Source organism: Pongo abelii, chromosome X, assembly GCF_028885655.2.
Source record: "Pongo abelii isolate AG06213 chromosome X, NHGRI_mPonAbe1-v2.0_pri, whole genome shotgun sequence".
In the NCBI taxonomy this organism is placed as follows: Eukaryota; Metazoa; Chordata; class Mammalia; order Primates; family Hominidae; genus Pongo; species Pongo abelii.
The window spans coordinates 49,834,036-49,851,924 of record NC_072008.2 but is presented as its reverse complement, the minus strand read 5'-3'; the positions used below and the strand labels follow the sequence as shown (position 1 = coordinate 49,851,924).

The following is a 17,889-nucleotide window of genomic DNA, read 5'->3' as shown; positions in this document are numbered from 1 at the left end:
AGGAAAAAGAAAAAAAAATGGCAGAAACAAAATTGCTCTTATTCAAGGATGATATGTTTCTGTATGTTGAAGACTGAAAACGATCTATAAGTAAACTTTAGAATTCATAAGCATATTTCACAAGGCTGCTGGATAGAAAACCAATATATAAGAATTATGTTGTCTCCGCCGGGCGCGGTGGCTCACGCCTGTAATCCCAGCACTTTGGGAGGCCGAGGCAGGTGAATCATGAGGTCAGGAGTTCAAGAGCACCCTGGCCGAGATGGCGAAAGCCCATCTCTAGTAAAAACACAAAACTTAGCCAGGCGTGCTGGTGGGTGCCTATAATCCCAGCTACTCGGGAGGCTGAGGCAGACAATTGCTTGAATCCGGGAGGCGGGGTTGCAGTGAGCAGAGATCGCGCCACTGCACTCCAGCCTGGGCGACAGAGCAAGACTCCGTCTCAAAAGAGAACAAAGAAAGAAAGAAAAAAAGAAAAGAACGATGTCTCTACATACCAGCTCAAAGAGTTACAATACACGATTTCAAAGAATGATACAGATTTCACAGCTTCAAAAAGCTAGAAGTAAAATTCACAAAAGATGCGCAAGACTTCTTTGCAGAAGGCTGTAAAGCTTTATTGGGAGGATTTTAATGAACAAATTTCCAACATAGGAGCAGCCTGCATCATTTCAGCGTGTCTTCTTTTAACACTGTGATTGCTTTTCACCTGTAACAGAAACATAACAATTGGGAACATGACTTAGCAACAGATTATTCAGATGACCCTAAAGGCATACAAAGCACACTACAGTTTGGGTTTTATTAAATGGACTAAAAACAGAACCCTATGGGTGATCCTGTGTCTTACAGGCAATTGAACCTCTGCATAAACTTTGAGCGTAGACCTGCAGAATTTAAAAGTAATTTCCTCCCTGAACATCAAGTGCTTCCTTTCAATTCAGAAGCACTCACGATTCACAGTCAGCAATTTGGAAAACACATGTGTGAAACATACTTCAGTTGATTACTCGGGAAGTACTAGAGTCGTGGTCTTTCAACTTTAAATCTTATCAATTCATGTCTCGAAAGCTGAAACTTACATGTAACATTTGATATGGTTAGAGATGATTATATCATATGTGTGTCTACAGTCTTATTAGAAATAGTGGCTCATGAAGACTGACAGTGGGGCAGGGAGCATGCATAGCACAGGCATCTTACTCACACCCATGCTGAGCATCACTGACCTACATGCCACAGATGATAGGAACTAAACGGTCTCTCGCCATTTGATATTTCAGTCACTCAAGGTTTCCGTGGGGAAAGATTTAAGAAGCAATTGTTCATTAAAAGCCGGAGAATCCCAGCCTGGGCAACATAGTGAGACCCCATCTCCACAAAAATGAAAAAAAAAAATGTAGTCAGGCACGGTGGCTTGTGCATGTAGTTCCAGCCACTCAGGAGGCTGAGGTGGGAGGACTGCTTTAGCCTGGGAGCCAGAGGTTGCGGTGAGCTGAAATTGCACCACTGCACTCCAGCCTGGGTGACAGACTGAGACTCTGTCTCAAACAAACAAACAAACCAAGAAGAGGGAGAATTCACAATTTCACAAGATCTTACGCTACATATTCAGCTCTCCACACGGAAAAACTAGGATGAAGCAGAGTGCCCGCTCACTTTCTTACTGACAATGAAATCTCAATTCAGAGATTTTCAGATGACTCAGGCCAGCGTTTCATGATTTGTCATCAACAAATCACGCGAAGCAGATGATCTGTGTATCCCATGCATTCTATGCAACAGGATCAGAGTATGAAAGAACCAGAATGGAAAATGGTTTTAAAATCTCTGACTTAAACTCACTACTTTCATAAGAACCAAAGATAGGTTTAGAAGTGAAAGGACTCACTCAGAATCTCGCCAAGGCTGTAAGAGCTGGTATTAGAACCCGCATGAGTGCTTCAGCATTTTTCACACCAAGTGATGGGTGTTACAAATGTGTTACGTATTGATGAAAAGCAGACCTTTACAAAAGCATCTGAAAATTATGAGCTACTGGTTTAAGGATTTATACTCAAAACTTTTAATTCAACATAGCTTTGACTCAGTTTGTTTCTATATCTGACAGTCGATCAGTCGGGTGCTGGGGCCTGAACTACGTTTCAGATAACCTTCATCTAAGAACTCTGTTACTAAAGAGGCAGTACTGTTACCTCTCTGTTATTAAAAATATAATGCTGGGTCGGGCACGGTGGCTCTCGCCTGTAATCCCGGCAATTTCAATGGTCGAGGCAGGTGGATCACCTGAGGTCAGGAGTTCGGGAAGAACCTGTGCAACATAACGAAACCCTGTCTCTACTAAAAATACAAAAATTAGCTGGGTGCGGCGGAGCATGTCTGTAAGCCCGGCTCCGCCAGAGGCCCAGGCAGGAGAATCACTTGAACCCTGGAGACAGAATTTCCAGTGAGCCGAGATGCCACCACTGCACGCCAGCCTGGTCTTCAGAGCGAGACTCCGTCTCAAAAAAATAGTAGGAATTATAATATGATACTGTGGAAACAGACACCCTACAATGTGCATGCCTAATGGATTGCCTACCTTCTTCAGGCGTTTTCACCTCCTCTGGATTTGGCGGGCCCACCTCCGGCCCATCAGGACCATCTTCACACTCACACCCGGTCTTTGGGTGAACCTGTTCCTGGCTATCAGCTTCAGGCTCCGGCCCTTAAAAATAAAAAATACATATCAATTTAAGCAGTAAAACATAAAATATGAAGAAGAAAATAATATTCATGCTCTCGGTATTATTATATAAAAGCTTTAGCTAACGTAATAATAAATGTGTTGGTAAGAATCCCAGGAACATTATTTCAGGAGTCTGTTAGCAGAAAACAGGAAAACAAGGTGTTCCAAATATTACCCTCTTCCTTTCCGAAGACTGCCCCCAGACAACTTTGCTGCCTCCTTTGCACTTCTCTGTTATTCTACTTCTGATTGTCCTTCTCGTATTAAATGACTCAGGGCTGAAATCCCGTCTCTCACAGCACTTACACTCCTAGCGCTTAGACTCTTATATGGCATGAGTAGCCACCAATAAACGCTGAGTGAAAAAACTCTTTAAAAAATACATGAAAAAGCCCAAACTGCAGAATATTCTGCAAACCAACTGGTCTGTCCTCTTCAAAAATGTCCGTTAGCATGAATGACAAGAAAAATTAAGGAAACGTTACAGATTAAAGGAAACTAAAAACACCTGAAAAGCACATGCAAGGCGAGATTCTGAACTGGACTCTGGATCAGAAAAACAAATCCTATCAATAAAATTATCTGGGCCGGGCGAGGGGTCTCACGCCTGCAATCCAAACATTTTGGGATGCCAAGGTGGGCAGAGCAGGTGAGGTCAGAAGTTCAAGACCGCAGTGGCCGGCGCCTGTAGTCCCAGCTACACGGGAGGCTGAGGCATGAGAATCCCTAGAACCTGCGAGGTGTAGGTTGCAGTGAGCCGAGATCGCACTACTGCACTCCAACCTGGCCCACAGAGAGCGACTCCGTCTCAACAAAGGAAAAAAAAAAAAAAGGAAAAAAGAAATTTTCTGGGGAACTGGCAAAATTTGAGTATGCACTGTGTATTAAATGACTCCATTTTCTCATTGTTAAATTTCCTGATCTTGATCTTTGTGCAGTGATGATCCAAGAAATGACTTTCTCCTTGTTCTGACGATATACACACCCTCAAGTGCATAGGGTAAAGGACCATCATACCTCAAACTTTATCGAAACAATTCAGCATTAATAACAGTAAACATATATCCGTATGTGTGTGTGTGTGAGTGTGTGGGCAGCAGGGTGAGAGAGGGAGGGAAGAGATATGAAACCTACAAAGCAAAAGCTATTAACAATTGGTGAATCCAGGTGAAAACTATATGAGTTCATTGTACTGTTCTTGCAAATTTTCTATAAATGTTATGTGTTGAAAATAGATACAGTAAAACTTTAAAAGAATATATGACAACTACACTGAACTTTAGGAAGAAAGGAATTTTTAATTGTGGTAAAAAATACACATATCCTAAAATTTACCATCTTAACTATTTTTAAGTGGTACAGTTCACTAAGGAGTTATGTTTGCAACATTACCAGCCACTAGGCACAAACTTTACATCTGTGTTTTCCTATACCATGAAACCTTTATTTGCTTATTTGTTTATTTATTTATTTGTTCATTTATTTACTTATTAGCGATGAGGTCTCGCTGTGTTTCCCAGGCTGGGCTTGAACTCCAGGGCTCAAGCAATCCTCTCACCTCAGCCTCCCAAGTAGCTGGGACTATGAGTGCATGGCATTCAGCCCAGCTTTAGACCTTTCTCCTAAATGACAAGCTAAGGATAAACCACGGGACATGTATAATGCTTATATTCAGCCATAGAGTACCAAGAGCAGTGTGCGTCAGCTGAGAGATCTGAAGTCTGCAACATGGATAGGATTTCAGTTACAATTACAATGTCAATTTCTGAAGGATTCATTAGCTGAATGGATTTGAGGACTATGGAAAACCTTACAGTCACGACACCCATTACCTATTGGGGTAAACAGAAACTTCACTTTGTTCAAATAAAGTTATATTTAGGTCCGAAGGTCTTAAATGTAATATTCCATAAATGAACCCCATGAAGAACAAAGCACCAAATATAACATTGTTTGTGAATCACAGAAAATATACTGTCCCGCACTGAGAATAAGGGAGTGGGCGGACAGCAATTAATGGGCATTGTTGTCAGTCAGATTCTAGAAACTTTTAACAGTGCATCCCCGGAATAATCCATGACCTCGGTTACATAAGTGTTTCCTTTCAAAACATTTTATCTCGGAGAAATTATTTCCATCTCACGTTAATCTCAGGATAATTCCTTTTTTGCTTTTCTAACCATAAGAGGATTTAATCAGCTCCTAAAAGCCACTTAGAAAAATCACTAAACCAGCTACCTGTATGGCAGTATCCTCATTTATCCAGCTTTTATCAAACGTACCATATAAAAACATCAATCAAAGGAAACGGGGGCCAACATTCAGCGACTCGGTTTTTGGAGCTGCTCCTGCTCCTCCGAACTGGGTCTATTCTTGGGTCAGTACTAAGCTACCTTACAGTAAAGCCTTTGAGTTTTAAGCATTTTCAGCAAAATCACTTCCTTCTTTACAGCAACATAGATGATAGGAAGACACAAACCTGGGAACACAGTACAAATTTTGTATTCACCAGTCAAGGGTTCTTGGATAACACACAATCCTGGCACCTCCATTCTCTCATTCATAAAGTCGAGAAATTTTATCATAGTGAGGGATTTGCCTAAGCTAAGCTGCAAACTACATAGCCTCCTCGCTTTTCCAGTCAATTTCAGGCATTCTTTCCATTGTTTTCTTTCCTCCTGTTCCTGCTACGTGACAATGCCTAACACACACACACACACACACACAGGCACGCGCACACACACACACACACACGAACACACACACACGCACACACACACACCAGCAGACGTTCTTCTTCCCTTTCCCTCACCTTGACCAGCAGATGCTCCCTCATCCTCTTCCTCCTGAGCAGCTGCAGGATCCTGATATTGAGTTGCTGGTTCCCCTTCTTCAGGTTGTGGTGGTTCCACTTCATCACTGAACTGCTCGGGCTGGGGAATATGTGTGGGTGTGCAAATAAAAAAATAAGTTTTGTTATTGATACAAAATTTTACATATATACACAGAATACATAGCTATTTCTGGTCATAACTAAGCCTAAAGACATTTCTCCAACTCTATGCTCTATGCCCAATAAGGTTACTCCACCCACAGGGAGGTTACTGTGAGAAAAGTGACGCACGAGGACTTTGGAAGCTATTATACTCCGTGTTGGAATACGTGTGTGCAATCTGTCATTAACAAACAAAGCATGAGAAAGAAGTCATGGGCAAAAGCTGAAGAACGCGAGAGGAAAAAAACAAATCCTCCAGAATCGATGTTTCCTTCATGAGATGCCATCATCATTTTTCATGAGCAGGAAAGACCTTTATCAGCATTTCCACACTAATGCAACAACACTATCACAAAAATTAATTTCTGCTAATAGAAAACATCGCATTAACGTTTAAGCACTCACCCGCATAGGCCCAATCACTTCAGGAGGCTCTACATAGCGTCTTGGTCTAGGCCGATAGGTCGATCTTCCTCGCCAACTCATATTTCACACTGAAAACAGACAACCGTGATTGGGAACGTGCGCTCGAGAGGGCTGCTATATTCGATCACTTCCATGGATAAACGTTAACTTGCCATTTTAATTTTGAAAATACTCTCAAAGTAAGTCCCAGAGTTAAGCATACGTGTGTACGCTGTCTGAGTGCCTACAAAGCCATTTATGCTGGCCAAGCTGGCAGAGCAACCATCTTAAGGCGTGCGGCAAAAGGCAGAGGACATTTTTTTCTCAGTTTCTTTTGGACACGCGGTCTCGCTGTGTTGCTCAGGCTGGAGTGCAGCGGCGTGATCACAGCTCACTGCAGCCTCGACCTCCCGCTCAAGGGATCCTCCCACCTCTGCGTCCCGAGTAACTGGGACTACAGGCGAGCGCCACTGCGCCCCGCAGACAGAGGTCATTTCTGATGAGGTTTAGCTTCACAAGTGGACTCCCCACGAAGACCCTAGTGAATCACAATTCTCGTGATTGCTGCTTTGGGCACACTCCCACTTCCTAGAGCCATTCACCCCCCTCACAACAAGTTTGGTTGGACCGCACTGCCTCGCCCACTCCTTCCCACTGTTTTCGGACCTTCCATGGCGGAGGTGAGACCTTGCAGTGCTTCTCACTCGGGCGCTCCCCACTCCACACCGCCGGGGGACGCTCACCAGGCCGCAGCCTTCCCAGGTGCCAGGCCCCTTCTTTACCGCCCGCCTCGCCCCCGCCGGGGGCCCCATTCAGGGACTCTGCCCTGTGTCGTCGGGGGTTCTCGGCACCTCGGGACTTCCATCCCCCAACAGCACTCACCCCATCTTCACCTGAGCCCCTGACCGCCTCCCCTCCGCGGCCCACCTTCCTCCCTGTCCAGGCCCCTTCACGACCACGAAGCCGCTGGTGGCCTCGCAGCCTGTGAAGGGAAGGAGGACGACCTCGTGGCCCTTCTCCCTCAGAGGCCACAGACCAGGAAGCGGGACCCGCCTGGGCCACCCAAGGCCCTCTTCACCCTCACTCACACTTCAGCCCCCGGGATGACTGGCCTGCAGACCTACCAGATGAATCTCAGTAGAGGAAAAAGAGTCCGGATGGCAGGAACCAGACGGCACTGCCTCACAGCTCCCTGGCGTTCTTCACGTGGGTGAAGGGGCGGGGCAGAAGGCGCCCAGTGAACATGCGCACTGAGGCGGGAGCCCAGGGAGCATGCGCGGCTGTGGGCTGGGGAGGGCTGCCGTTCCCAGCGCCACGCCCCAAACCCTCGATTCCCATCCTCACTGAGGATAGGGGAATCCCACCTCCCTCTGCTGGTTCCTTATGCCTCTGGGACTCAAGTGGTGCTCCCCTCAAAACTCACCCCATCTTCAACTGAACCCCACCCCCAACCCAGGGCCCTCTCTTGCCCTGGCCCCACCATGGGGACAAGGACCACTGTGACTGCCTGGGAAGACAGGTCAACCACCTGCGAAAACAGAAATAGCAACCTACCCCAAAAGGAAATTGTTCAATGTGAACAAGTCCGAGAAAGAGACTGAAGGAAAAATGAATACAATCGCTAGGACCCGTAAGAAAATACTAAAACGATATCTATCATTTGTAGCATCAGAATCGCAGAAGGAGAAGTGACAGTATTAGGGAAACAGGACAGCCAGAGTGACACCACGTGAAAATAAACTCCGTCTTGAAAATAGCAAGATACGTGGTCCTACCAGTCACAACCCATGGTCCTAAGATGTTTGGAGTTGAGAAAACAGATGAAAGGTACCTCCAAGGACGTGCTCCCACAGCAGCGGAAAGTGCAGGGTTCCCAACACCCATTAACAATATATGCTTTCAACAGAATTATGCTTTCATGGACTTACACACTGGTAAGTCAAGGATAGTTTTCTTTAAATCAATAGAATGATAAATGTCATCATGCTCTTAGCCCACCCACACAAAGGCACACATTAAGTTTAGTCTTTATATAGATAACACCCCTATAATAAGAAAAACCAGACCAGGCCAAGGCTCACGCCTGTAATCCTAGTATTTTGGGAGGCTGAGCTGGCCAGATCACCGGAGCTCAGGACTTCGAGGCCAGCCTAAGCAACATCAGAAAATCTCATCACTACAAAAAACAAACAAAAAGCCATCGAAAAATTCGCTGGGCATGGTGGCATGTACCTATAGTCACAGCTACTCAGGAGGCTGAGGTGGGAGGAGCGCTTGAGCCCAGGAGGTCAAGGCTGCAGCGAGCTCTGATAACACCACCGCACTCCAGCCTGGGTGACAGAGTGAGACCCTGTCTCAAGTTTTAATAATTGAACCTAAAAACGGACAAATTTATCAATCGAATTCACTACATTAACACATGAATGGGAAAAAAATGCTGTGGTAATCGAAATAGATGCACCGTTTGATGAAAATCAACATATATTCAAATCAATACTCTCAGCAAATTTAGAACAGAATGGAATGACTTACTCTGATAAAGTCCGTCTACAAAAAAAGGACAGTAAACAGGATGGTGAAATGTTGAAATTTTTCGGTTTCTCATCAGGGATAAGACAAGGATGTCCACTGTCACCATTGTAACAGGTGGGTCTGCGCAATGCCATAAAATCAGAAAAGGAAATGAAACTCTTTACAATGGCAACAACAGGCCCGGCACGGTGGCCCACGCCAGTAGTCCCAGCACTGTGGGAGGTGAGGCGGGTGCATCACTCGCACTCAAAAGTTCAAGAACAGCCCGGGAAACATGGCAAAACCCCGTCTCTACAAAAAATACAAAAGGAAAAAGAAAAAAAAATGGCAGAAACAAAATTGCTCTTATTCAAGGATGATATGTTTCTGTATGTTGAAGACTGAAAACGATCTATAAGTAAACTTTAGAATTCATAAGCATATTTCACAAGGCTGCTGGATAGAAAACCAATATATAAGAATTATGTTGTCTCCGCCGGGCGCGGTGGCTCACGCCTGTAATCCCAGCACTTTGGGAGGCCGAGGCAGGTGAATCATGAGGTCAGGAGTTCAAGAGCACCCTGGCCGAGATGGCGAAAGCCCATCTCTAGTAAAAACACAAAACTTAGCCAGGCGTGCTGGTGGGTGCCTATAATCCCAGCTACTCGGGAGGCTGAGGCAGACAATTGCTTGAATCCGGGAGGCGGGGTTGCAGTGAGCAGAGATCGCGCCACTGCACTCCAGCCTGGGCGACAGAGCAAGACTCCGTCTCAAAAGAGAACAAAGAAAGAAAGAAAAAAAGAAAAGAACGATGTCTCTACATACCAGCTCAAAGAGTTACAATACACGATTTCAAAGAATGATACAGATTTCACAGCTTCAAAAAGCTAGAAGTAAAATTCACAAAAGATGCGCAAGACTTCTTTGCAGAAGGCTGTAAAGCTTTATTGGGAGGATTTTAATGAACAAATTTCCAACATAGGAGCAGCCTGCATCATTTCAGCGTGTCTTCTTTTAACACTGTGATTGCTTTTCACCTGTAACAGAAACATAACAATTGGGAACATGACTTAGCAACAGATTATTCAGATGACCCTAAAGGCATACAAAGCACACTACAGTTTGGGTTTTATTAAATGGACTAAAAACAGAACCCTATGGGTGATCCTGTGTCTTACAGGCAATTGAACCTCTGCATAAACTTTGAGCGTAGACCTGCAGAATTTAAAAGTAATTTCCTCCCTGAACATCAAGTGCTTCCTTTCAATTCAGAAGCACTCACAATTCACAGTCAGCAATTTGGAAAACACATGTGTGAAACATACTTCAGTTGATTACTCGGGAAGTACTAGAGTCGTGGTCTTTCAACTTTAAATCTTATCAATTCATGTCTCGAAAGCTGAAACTTACATGTAACATTTGATATGGTTAGAGATGATTATATCATATGTGTGTCTACAGTCTTATTAGAAATAGTGGCTCATGAAGACTGACAGTGGGGCAGGGAGCATGCATAGCACAGGCATCTTACTCACACCCATGCTGAGCATCACTGACCTACATGCCACAGATGATAGGAACTAAACGGTCTCTCGCCATTTGATATTTCAGTCACTCAAGGTTTCCGTGGGGAAAGATTTAAGAAGCAATTGTTCATTAAAAGCCGGAGAATCCCAGCCTGGGCAACATAGTGAGACCCCATCTCCACAAAAATGAAAAAAAAAATGTAGTCAGGCACGGTGGCTTGTGCATGTAGTTCCAGCCACTCAGGAGGCTGAGGTGGGAGGACTGCTTTAGCCTGGGAGCCAGAGGTTGCGGTGAGCTGAAATTGCACCACTGCACTCCAGCCTGGGTGACTCCAGCCTGGGTGACAGACTGAGACTCTGTCTCAAACAAACAAACAAACCAAGAAGAGGGAGAATTCACAATTTCACAAGATCTTACGCTACATATTCAGCTCTCCACACGGAAAAACTAGGATGAAGCAGAGTGCCCGCTCACTTTCTTACTGACAATGAAATCTCAATTCAGAGATTTTCAGATGACTCAGGCCAGCGTTTCATGATTTGTCATCAACAAATCACGCGAAGCAGATGATCTGTGTATCCCATGCATTCTATGCAACAGGATCAGAGTATGAAAGAACCAGAATGGAAAATGGTTTTAAAATCTCTGACTTAAACTCACTACTTTCATAAGAACCAAAGATAGGTTTAGAAGTGAAAGGACTCACTCAGAATCTCGCCAAGGCTGTAAGAGCTGGTATTAGAACCCGCATGAGTGCTTCAGCATTTTTCACACCAAGTGATGGGTGTTACAAATGTGTTACGTATTGATGAAAAGCAGACCTTTACAAAAGCATCTGAAAATTATGAGCTACTGGTTTAAGGATTTATACTCAAAACTTTTAATTCAACATAGCTTTGACTCAGTTTGTTTCTATATCTGACAGTCGATCAGTCGGGTGCTGGGGCCTGAACTACGTTTCAGATAACCTTCATCTAAGAACTCTGTTACTAAAGAGGCAGTACTGTTACCTCTCTGTTATTAAAAATATAATGCTGGGTCGGGCACGGTGGCTCTCGCCTGTAATCCCGGCAATTTCAATGGTCGAGGCAGGTGGATCACCTGAGGTCAGGAGTTCGGGAAGAACCTGTGCAACATAACGAAACCCTGTCTCTACTAAAAATACAAAAATTAGCTGGGTGCGGCGGAGCATGTCTGTAAGCCCGGCTCCGCCAGAGGCCCAGGCAGGAGAATCACTTGAACCCTGGAGACAGAATTTCCAGTGAGCCGAGATGCCACCACTGCACGCCAGCCTGGTCTTCAGAGCGAGACTCCGTCTCAAAAAAATAGTAGGAATTATAATATGATACTGTGGAAACAGACACCCTACAATGTGCATGCCTAATGGATTGCCTACCTTCTTCAGGCGTTTTCACCTCCTCTGGATTTGGCGGGCCCACCTCCGGCCCATCAGGACCATCTTCACACTCACACCCGGTCTTTGGGTGAACCTGTTCCTGGCTATCAGCTTCAGGCTCCGGCCCTTAAAAATAAAAAATACATATCAATTTAAGCAGTAAAACATAAAATATGAAGAAGAAAATAATATTCATGCTCTCGGTATTATTATATAAAAGCTTTAGCTAACGTAATAATAAATGTGTTGGTAAGAATCCCAGGAACATTATTTCAGGAGTCTGTTAGCAGAAAACAGGAAAACAAGGTGTTCCAAATATTACCCTCTTCCTTTCCGAAGACTGCCCCCAGACAACTTTGCTGCCTCCTTTGCACTTCTCTGTTATTCTACTTCTGATTGTCCTTCTCGTATTAAATGACTCAGGGCTGAAATCCCGTCTCTCACAGCACTTACACTCCTAGCGCTTAGACTCTTATATGGCATGAGTAGCCACCAATAAACGCTGAGTGAAAAAACTCTTTAAAAAATACATGAAAAAGCCCAAACTGCAGAATATTCTGCAAACCAACTGGTCTGTCCTCTTCAAAAATGTCCGTTAGCATGAATGACAAGAAAAATTAAGGAAACGTTACAGATTAAAGGAAACTAAAAACACCTGAAAAGCACATGCAAGGCGAGATTCTGAACTGGACTCTGGATCAGAAAAACAAATCCTATCAATAAAATTATCTGGGCCGGGCGAGGGGTCTCACGCCTGCAATCCAAACATTTTGGGATGCCAAGGTGGGCAGAGCAGGTGAGGTCAGAAGTTCAAGACCGCAGTGGCCGGCGCCTGTAGTCCCAGCTACACGGGAGGCTGAGGCATGAGAATCCCTAGAACCTGCGAGGTGTAGGTTGCAGTGAGCCGAGATCGCACTACTGCACTCCAACCTGGCCCACAGAGAGCGACTCCGTCTCAACAAAGGAAAAAAAAAAAAAGGAAAAAAGAAATTTTCTGGGGAACTGGCAAAATTTGAGTATGCACTGTGTATTAAATGACTCCATTTTCTCATTGTTAAATTTCCTGATCTTGATCTTTGTGCAGTGATGATCCAAGAAATGACTTTCTCCTTGTTCTGACGATATACACACCCTCAAGTGCATAGGGTAAAGGACCATCATACCTCAAACTTTATCGAAACAATTCAGCATTAATAACAGTAAACATATATCCGTATGTGTGTGTGTGTGAGTGTGTGGGCAGCAGGGTGAGAGGGGGAGGGAAGAGATATGAAACCTACGAAGCGAAAGCTATTAACAATTGGTGAATCCAGGTGAAAACTATATGAGTTCATTGTACTGTTCTTGCAAATTTTCTATAAATGTTATGTGTTGAAAATAGATACAGTAAAACTTTAAAAGAATATATGACAACTACACTGAACTTTAGGAAGAAAGGAATTTTTAATTGTGGTAAAAAATACACATATCCTAAAATTTACCATCTTAACTATTTTTAAGTGGTACAGTTCACTAAGGAGTTATGTTTGCAACATTACCAGCCACTAGGCACAAACTTTACATCTGTGTTTTCCTATACCATGAAACCTTTATTTGCTTATTTGTTTATTTATTTATTTGTTCATTTATTTATTTATTAGCGATGAGGTCTCGCTGTGTTTCCAGGCTGGGCTTGAACTCCAGGGCTCAAGCAATCCTCTCACCTCAGCCTCCCAAGTAGCTGGGACTATGAGTGCATGGCATTCAGCCCAGCTTTAGACCTTTCTCCTAAATGACAAGCTAAGGATAAACCACGGGACATGTATAATGCTTATATTCAGCCATAGAGTACCAAGAGCAGTGTGCGTCAGCTGAGAGATCTGAAGTCTGCAACATGGATAGGATTTCAGTTACAATTACAATGTCAATTTCTGAAGGATTCATTAGCTGAATGGATTTGAGGACTATGGAAAACCTTACAGTCACGACACCCATTACCTATTGGGGTAAACAGAAACTTCACTTTGTTCAAATAAAGTTATATTTAGGTCCGAAGGTCTTAAATGTAATATTCCATAAATGAACCCCATGAAGAACAAAGCACCAAATATAACATTGTTTGTGAATCACAGAAAATATACTGTCCCGCACTGAGAATAAGGGAGTGGGCGGACAGCAATTAATGGGCATTGTTGTCAGTCAGATTCTAGAAACTTTTAACAGTGCATCCCCGGAATAATCCATGACCTCGGTTACATAAGTGTTTCCTTTCAAAACATTTTATCTCGGAGAAATTATTTCCATCTCACGTTAATCTCAGGATAATTCCTTTTTTGCTTTTCTAACCATAAGAGGATTTAATCAGCTCCTAAAAGCCACTTAGAAAAATCACTAAACCAGCTACCTGTATGGCAGTATCCTCATTTATCCAGCTTTTATCAAACGTACCATATAAAAACATCAATCAAAGGAAACGGGGGCCAACATTCAGCGACTCGGTTTTTGGAGCTGCTCCTGCTCCTCCGAACTGGGTCTATTCTTGGGTCAGTACTAAGCTACCTTACAGTAAAGCCTTTGAGTTTTAAGCATTTTCAGCAAAATCACTTCCTTCTTTACAGCAACATAGATGATAGGAAGACACAAACCTGGGAACACAGTACAAATTTTGTATTCACCAGTCAAGGGTTCTTGGATAACACACAATCCTGGCACCTCCATTCTCTCATTCATAAAGTCGAGAAATTTTATCATAGTGAGGGATTTGCCTAAGCTAAGCTGCAAACTACATAGCCTCCTCGCTTTTCCAGTCAATTTCAGGCATTCTTTCCATTGTTTTCTTTCCTCCTGTTCCTGCTACGTGACAATGCCTAACACACACACACACACACACACAGGCACGCGCACACACACACACACGAACACACACACACGCACACACACACACCAGCAGACGTTCTTCTTCCCTTTCCCTCACCTTGACCAGCAGATGCTCCCTCATCCTCTTCCTCCTGAGCAGCTGCAGGATCCTGATATTGAGTTGCTGGTTCCCCTTCTTCAGGTTGTGGTGGTTCCACTTCATCACTGAACTGCTCGGGCTGGGGAATATGTGTGGGTGTGCAAATAAAAAAATAAGTTTTGTTATTGATACAAAATTTTACATATATACACAGAATACATAGCTATTTCTGGTCATAACTAAGCCTAAAGACATTTCTCCAACTCTATGCTCTATGCCCAATAAGGTTACTCCACCCACAGGGAGGTTACTGTGAGAAAAGTGACGCACGAGGACTTTGGAAGCTATTATACTCCGTGTTGGAATACGTGTGTGCAATCTGTCATTAACAAACAAAGCATGAGAAAGAAGTCATGGGCAAAAGCTGAAGAACACGAGAGGAAAAAAACAAATCCTCCAGAATCGATGTTTCCTTCATGAGATGCCATCATCATTTTTCATGAGCAGGAAAGACCTTTATCAGCATTTCCACACTAATGCAACAACACTATCACAAAAATTAATTTCTGCTAATAGAAAACATCGCATTAACGTTTAAGCACTCACCCGCATAGGCCCAATCACTTCAGGAGGCTCTACATAGCGTCTTGGTCTAGGCCGATAGGTCGATCTTCCTCGCCAACTCATATTTCACACTGAAAACAGACAACCGTGATTGGGAACGTGCGCTCGAGAGGGCTGCTATATTCGATCACTTCCATGGATAAACGTTAACTTGCCATTTTAATTTTGAAAATACTCTCAAAGTAAGTCCCAGAGTTAAGCATACGTGTGTACGCTGTCTGAGTGCCTACAAAGCCATTTATGCTGGCCAAGCTGGCAGAGCAACCATCTTAAGGCGTGCGGCAAAAGGCAGAGGACATTTTTTTCTCAGTTTCTTTTGGACACACGGTCTCGCTGTGTTGCTCAGGCTGGAGTGCAGCGGCGTGATCACAGCTCACTGCAGCCTCGACCTCCCGCTCAAGGGATCCTCCCACCTCTGCGTCCCGAGTAACTGGGACTACAGGCGAGCGCCACTGCGCCCCGCAGACAGAGGTCATTTCTGATGAGGTTTAGCTTCACAAGTGGACTCCCCACGAAGACCCTAGTGAATCACAATTCTCGTGATTGCTGCTTTGGGCACACTCCCACTTCCTAGAGCCATTCACCCCCCTCACAACAAGTTTGGTTGGACCGCACTGCCTCGCCCACTCCTTCCCACTGTTTTCGGACCTTCCATGGCGGAGGTGAGACCTTGCAGTGCTTCTCACTCGGGCGCTCCCCACTCCACACCGCCGGGGGACGCTCACCAGGCCGCAGCCTTCCCAGGTGCCAGGCCCCTTCTTTACCGCCCGCCTCGCTCCCGCCGGGGGCCCCATTCAGGGACTCTGCCCTGTGTCGTCGGGGGTTCTCGGCACCTCGGGACTTCCATCCCCCCAACAGCACTCACCCCATCTTCACCTGAGCCCCTGACCGCCTCCCCTCCGCGGCCCACCTTCCTCCCTGTCCAGGCCCCTTCACGACCACGAAGCCGCTGGTGGCCTCGCAGCCTGTGAAGGGAAGGAGGACGACCTCGTGGCCCTTCTCCCTCAGAGGCCACAGACCAGGAAGCGGGACCCGCCTGGGCCACCCAAGGCCCTCTTTACCCTCACTCACACTTCAGCCCCCGGGATGACTGGCCTGCAGACCTACCAGATGAATCTCAGTAGAGGAAAAAGAGTCCGGACGGCAGGAACCAGACGGCACTGCCTCACAGCTCCCTGGCGTTCTTCACGTGGGTGAAGGGGCGGGGCAGAAGGCGCCCAGTGAACATGCGCACTGAGGCGGGAGCCCAGGGAGCATGCGCGGCTGTGGGCTGGGGAGGGCTGCCGTTCCCAGCGCCATGCCCCAAACCCTCGATTCCCATCCTCACTGAGGATAGGGGAATCCCACCTCCCTCTGCTGGTTCCTTATGCCTCTGGGACTCAAGTGGTGCTCCCCTCAAAACTCACCCCATCTTCAACTGAACCCCACCCCCAACCCAGGGCCCTCTCTTGCCCTGGCCCCACCATGGGGACAAGGACCACTGTGACTGCCTGGGAAGACAGGTCAACCACCTGCGAAAACAGAAATAGCAACCTACCCCAAAAGGAAATTGTTCAATGTGAACAAGTCCGAGAAAGAGACTGAAGGAAAAATGAATACAATCGCTAGGACCCGTAAGAAAATACTAAAACGATATCTATCATTTGTAGCATCAGAATCGCAGAAGGAGAAGTGACAGTATTAGGGAAACAGGACAGCCAGAGTGACACCACGTGAAAATAAACTCCGTCTTGAAAATAGCAAGATACGTGGTCCTACCAGTCACAACCCATGGTCCTAAGATGTTTGGAGTTGAGAAAACAGATGAAAGGTACCTCCAAGGACGTGCTCCCACAGCAGCGGAAAGTGCAGGGTTCCCAACACCCATTAACAATATATGCTCTCAACAGAATTATGCTTTCATGGACTTACACACTGGTAAGTCAAGGATAGTTTTCTTTAAATCAATAGAATGATAAATGTCATCATGCTCTTAGCCCACCCACACAAAGGCACACATTAAGTTTAGTCTTTATATAGATAACACCCCTATAATAAGAAAAACCAGACCAGGCCAAGGCTCACGCCTGTAATCCTAGTATTTTGGGAGGCTGAGCTGGCCAGATCACCGGAGCTCAGGACTTCGAGGCCAGCCTAAGCAACATCAGAAAATCTCATCACTACAAAAAACAAACAAAAAGCCATCGAAAAATTCGCTGGGCATGGTGGCATGTACCTATAGTCACAGCTACTCAGGAGGCTGAGGTGGGAGGAGCGCTTGAGCCCAGGAGGTCAAGGCTGCAGCGAGCTCTGATAACACCACCGCACTCCAGCCTGGGTGACAGAGTGAGACCCTGTCTCAAGTTTTAATAATTGAACCTAAAAACGGACAAATTTATCAATCGAATTCACTATATTAACACATGAATGGGAAAAAAATGCTGTGGTAATCGAAATAGATGCACCGTTTGATGAAAATCAACATATATTCAAATCAATACTCTCAGCGAATTTAGAACAGAATGGAATGACTTACTCTGATAAAGTCCGTCTACAAAAAAAGGACAGTAAACAGGATGGTGAAATGTTGAAATTTTTCGGTTTCTCATCAGGGATAAGACAAGGATGTCCACTGTCACCATTGTAACAGGTGGGTCTGCGCAATGCCATAAAATCAGAAAAGGAAATGAAACTCTTTACAATGGCAACAAAAGGCCCGGCACGGTGGCCCACGCCAGTAGTCCCAGCACTGTGGGAGGTGAGGCGGGTGCATCACTCGCACTCAAAAG

At 45.1% G+C, this 17,889-nt stretch overlaps 2 protein-coding genes across 2 annotated transcripts; both read right to left on the bottom strand.

Moving 5' to 3' along the window:
- Positions 1 to 592: 592 nt before the first annotated feature.
- Positions 593 to 7,285, bottom strand: LOC129052926 (G antigen 2D). Its single transcript, XM_054544551.1, has 5 exons — positions 7,253 to 7,285; positions 6,129 to 6,217; positions 5,541 to 5,661; positions 2,582 to 2,707; positions 593 to 709 (listed from the first exon to the last, which is right to left on the bottom strand). The coding sequence occupies exons 2-5, from the start codon at positions 6,207 to 6,209 to the stop codon at positions 687 to 689; spliced, it is 351 nt and encodes a 116-aa protein (XP_054400526.1). The 5' UTR covers positions 6,210 to 6,217; positions 7,253 to 7,285; the 3' UTR covers positions 593 to 686.
- A 2,274-nt stretch (positions 7,286 to 9,559) lies between these two features.
- LOC129052923 (G antigen 2D) lies at positions 9,560 to 16,333 on the bottom strand. The gene is made up of 5 exons (XM_054544548.1): positions 16,229 to 16,333; positions 15,104 to 15,192; positions 14,516 to 14,636; positions 11,563 to 11,688; positions 9,560 to 9,676 (listed from the first exon to the last, which is right to left on the bottom strand). The coding sequence occupies exons 2-5, from the start codon at positions 15,182 to 15,184 to the stop codon at positions 9,654 to 9,656; spliced, it is 351 nt and encodes a 116-aa protein (XP_054400523.1). The 5' UTR covers positions 15,185 to 15,192; positions 16,229 to 16,333; the 3' UTR covers positions 9,560 to 9,653.
- Positions 16,334 to 17,889: the final 1,556 nt, after the last annotated feature.

Bases quoted from the DNA above. Each gene is read 5' to 3' on its own strand.
- LOC129052926 (XM_054544551.1), bottom strand. From the start codon at position 6,209: ATGAGTTGGCGAGGAAGATCGACCTATCGGCCTAGACCAAGACGCTAT. The intron at 5,662-6,128 runs GTGAGTGCTTAA...CATATTCCCCAG, and splicing joins AAGTGATTGGGCCTATGCGG to CCCGAGCAGTTCAGTGATGA. The intron at 2,708-5,540 runs GTGAGGGAAAGG...TTTATTTTTAAG, and splicing joins GGGAGCATCTGCTGGTCAAG to GGCCGGAGCCTGAAGCTGAT.
- LOC129052923 (XM_054544548.1), bottom strand. From the start codon at position 15,184: ATGAGTTGGCGAGGAAGATCGACCTATCGGCCTAGACCAAGACGCTAT. The intron at 14,637-15,103 runs GTGAGTGCTTAA...CATATTCCCCAG, and splicing joins AAGTGATTGGGCCTATGCGG to CCCGAGCAGTTCAGTGATGA. The intron at 11,689-14,515 runs GTGAGGGAAAGG...TTTATTTTTAAG, and splicing joins GGGAGCATCTGCTGGTCAAG to GGCCGGAGCCTGAAGCTGAT.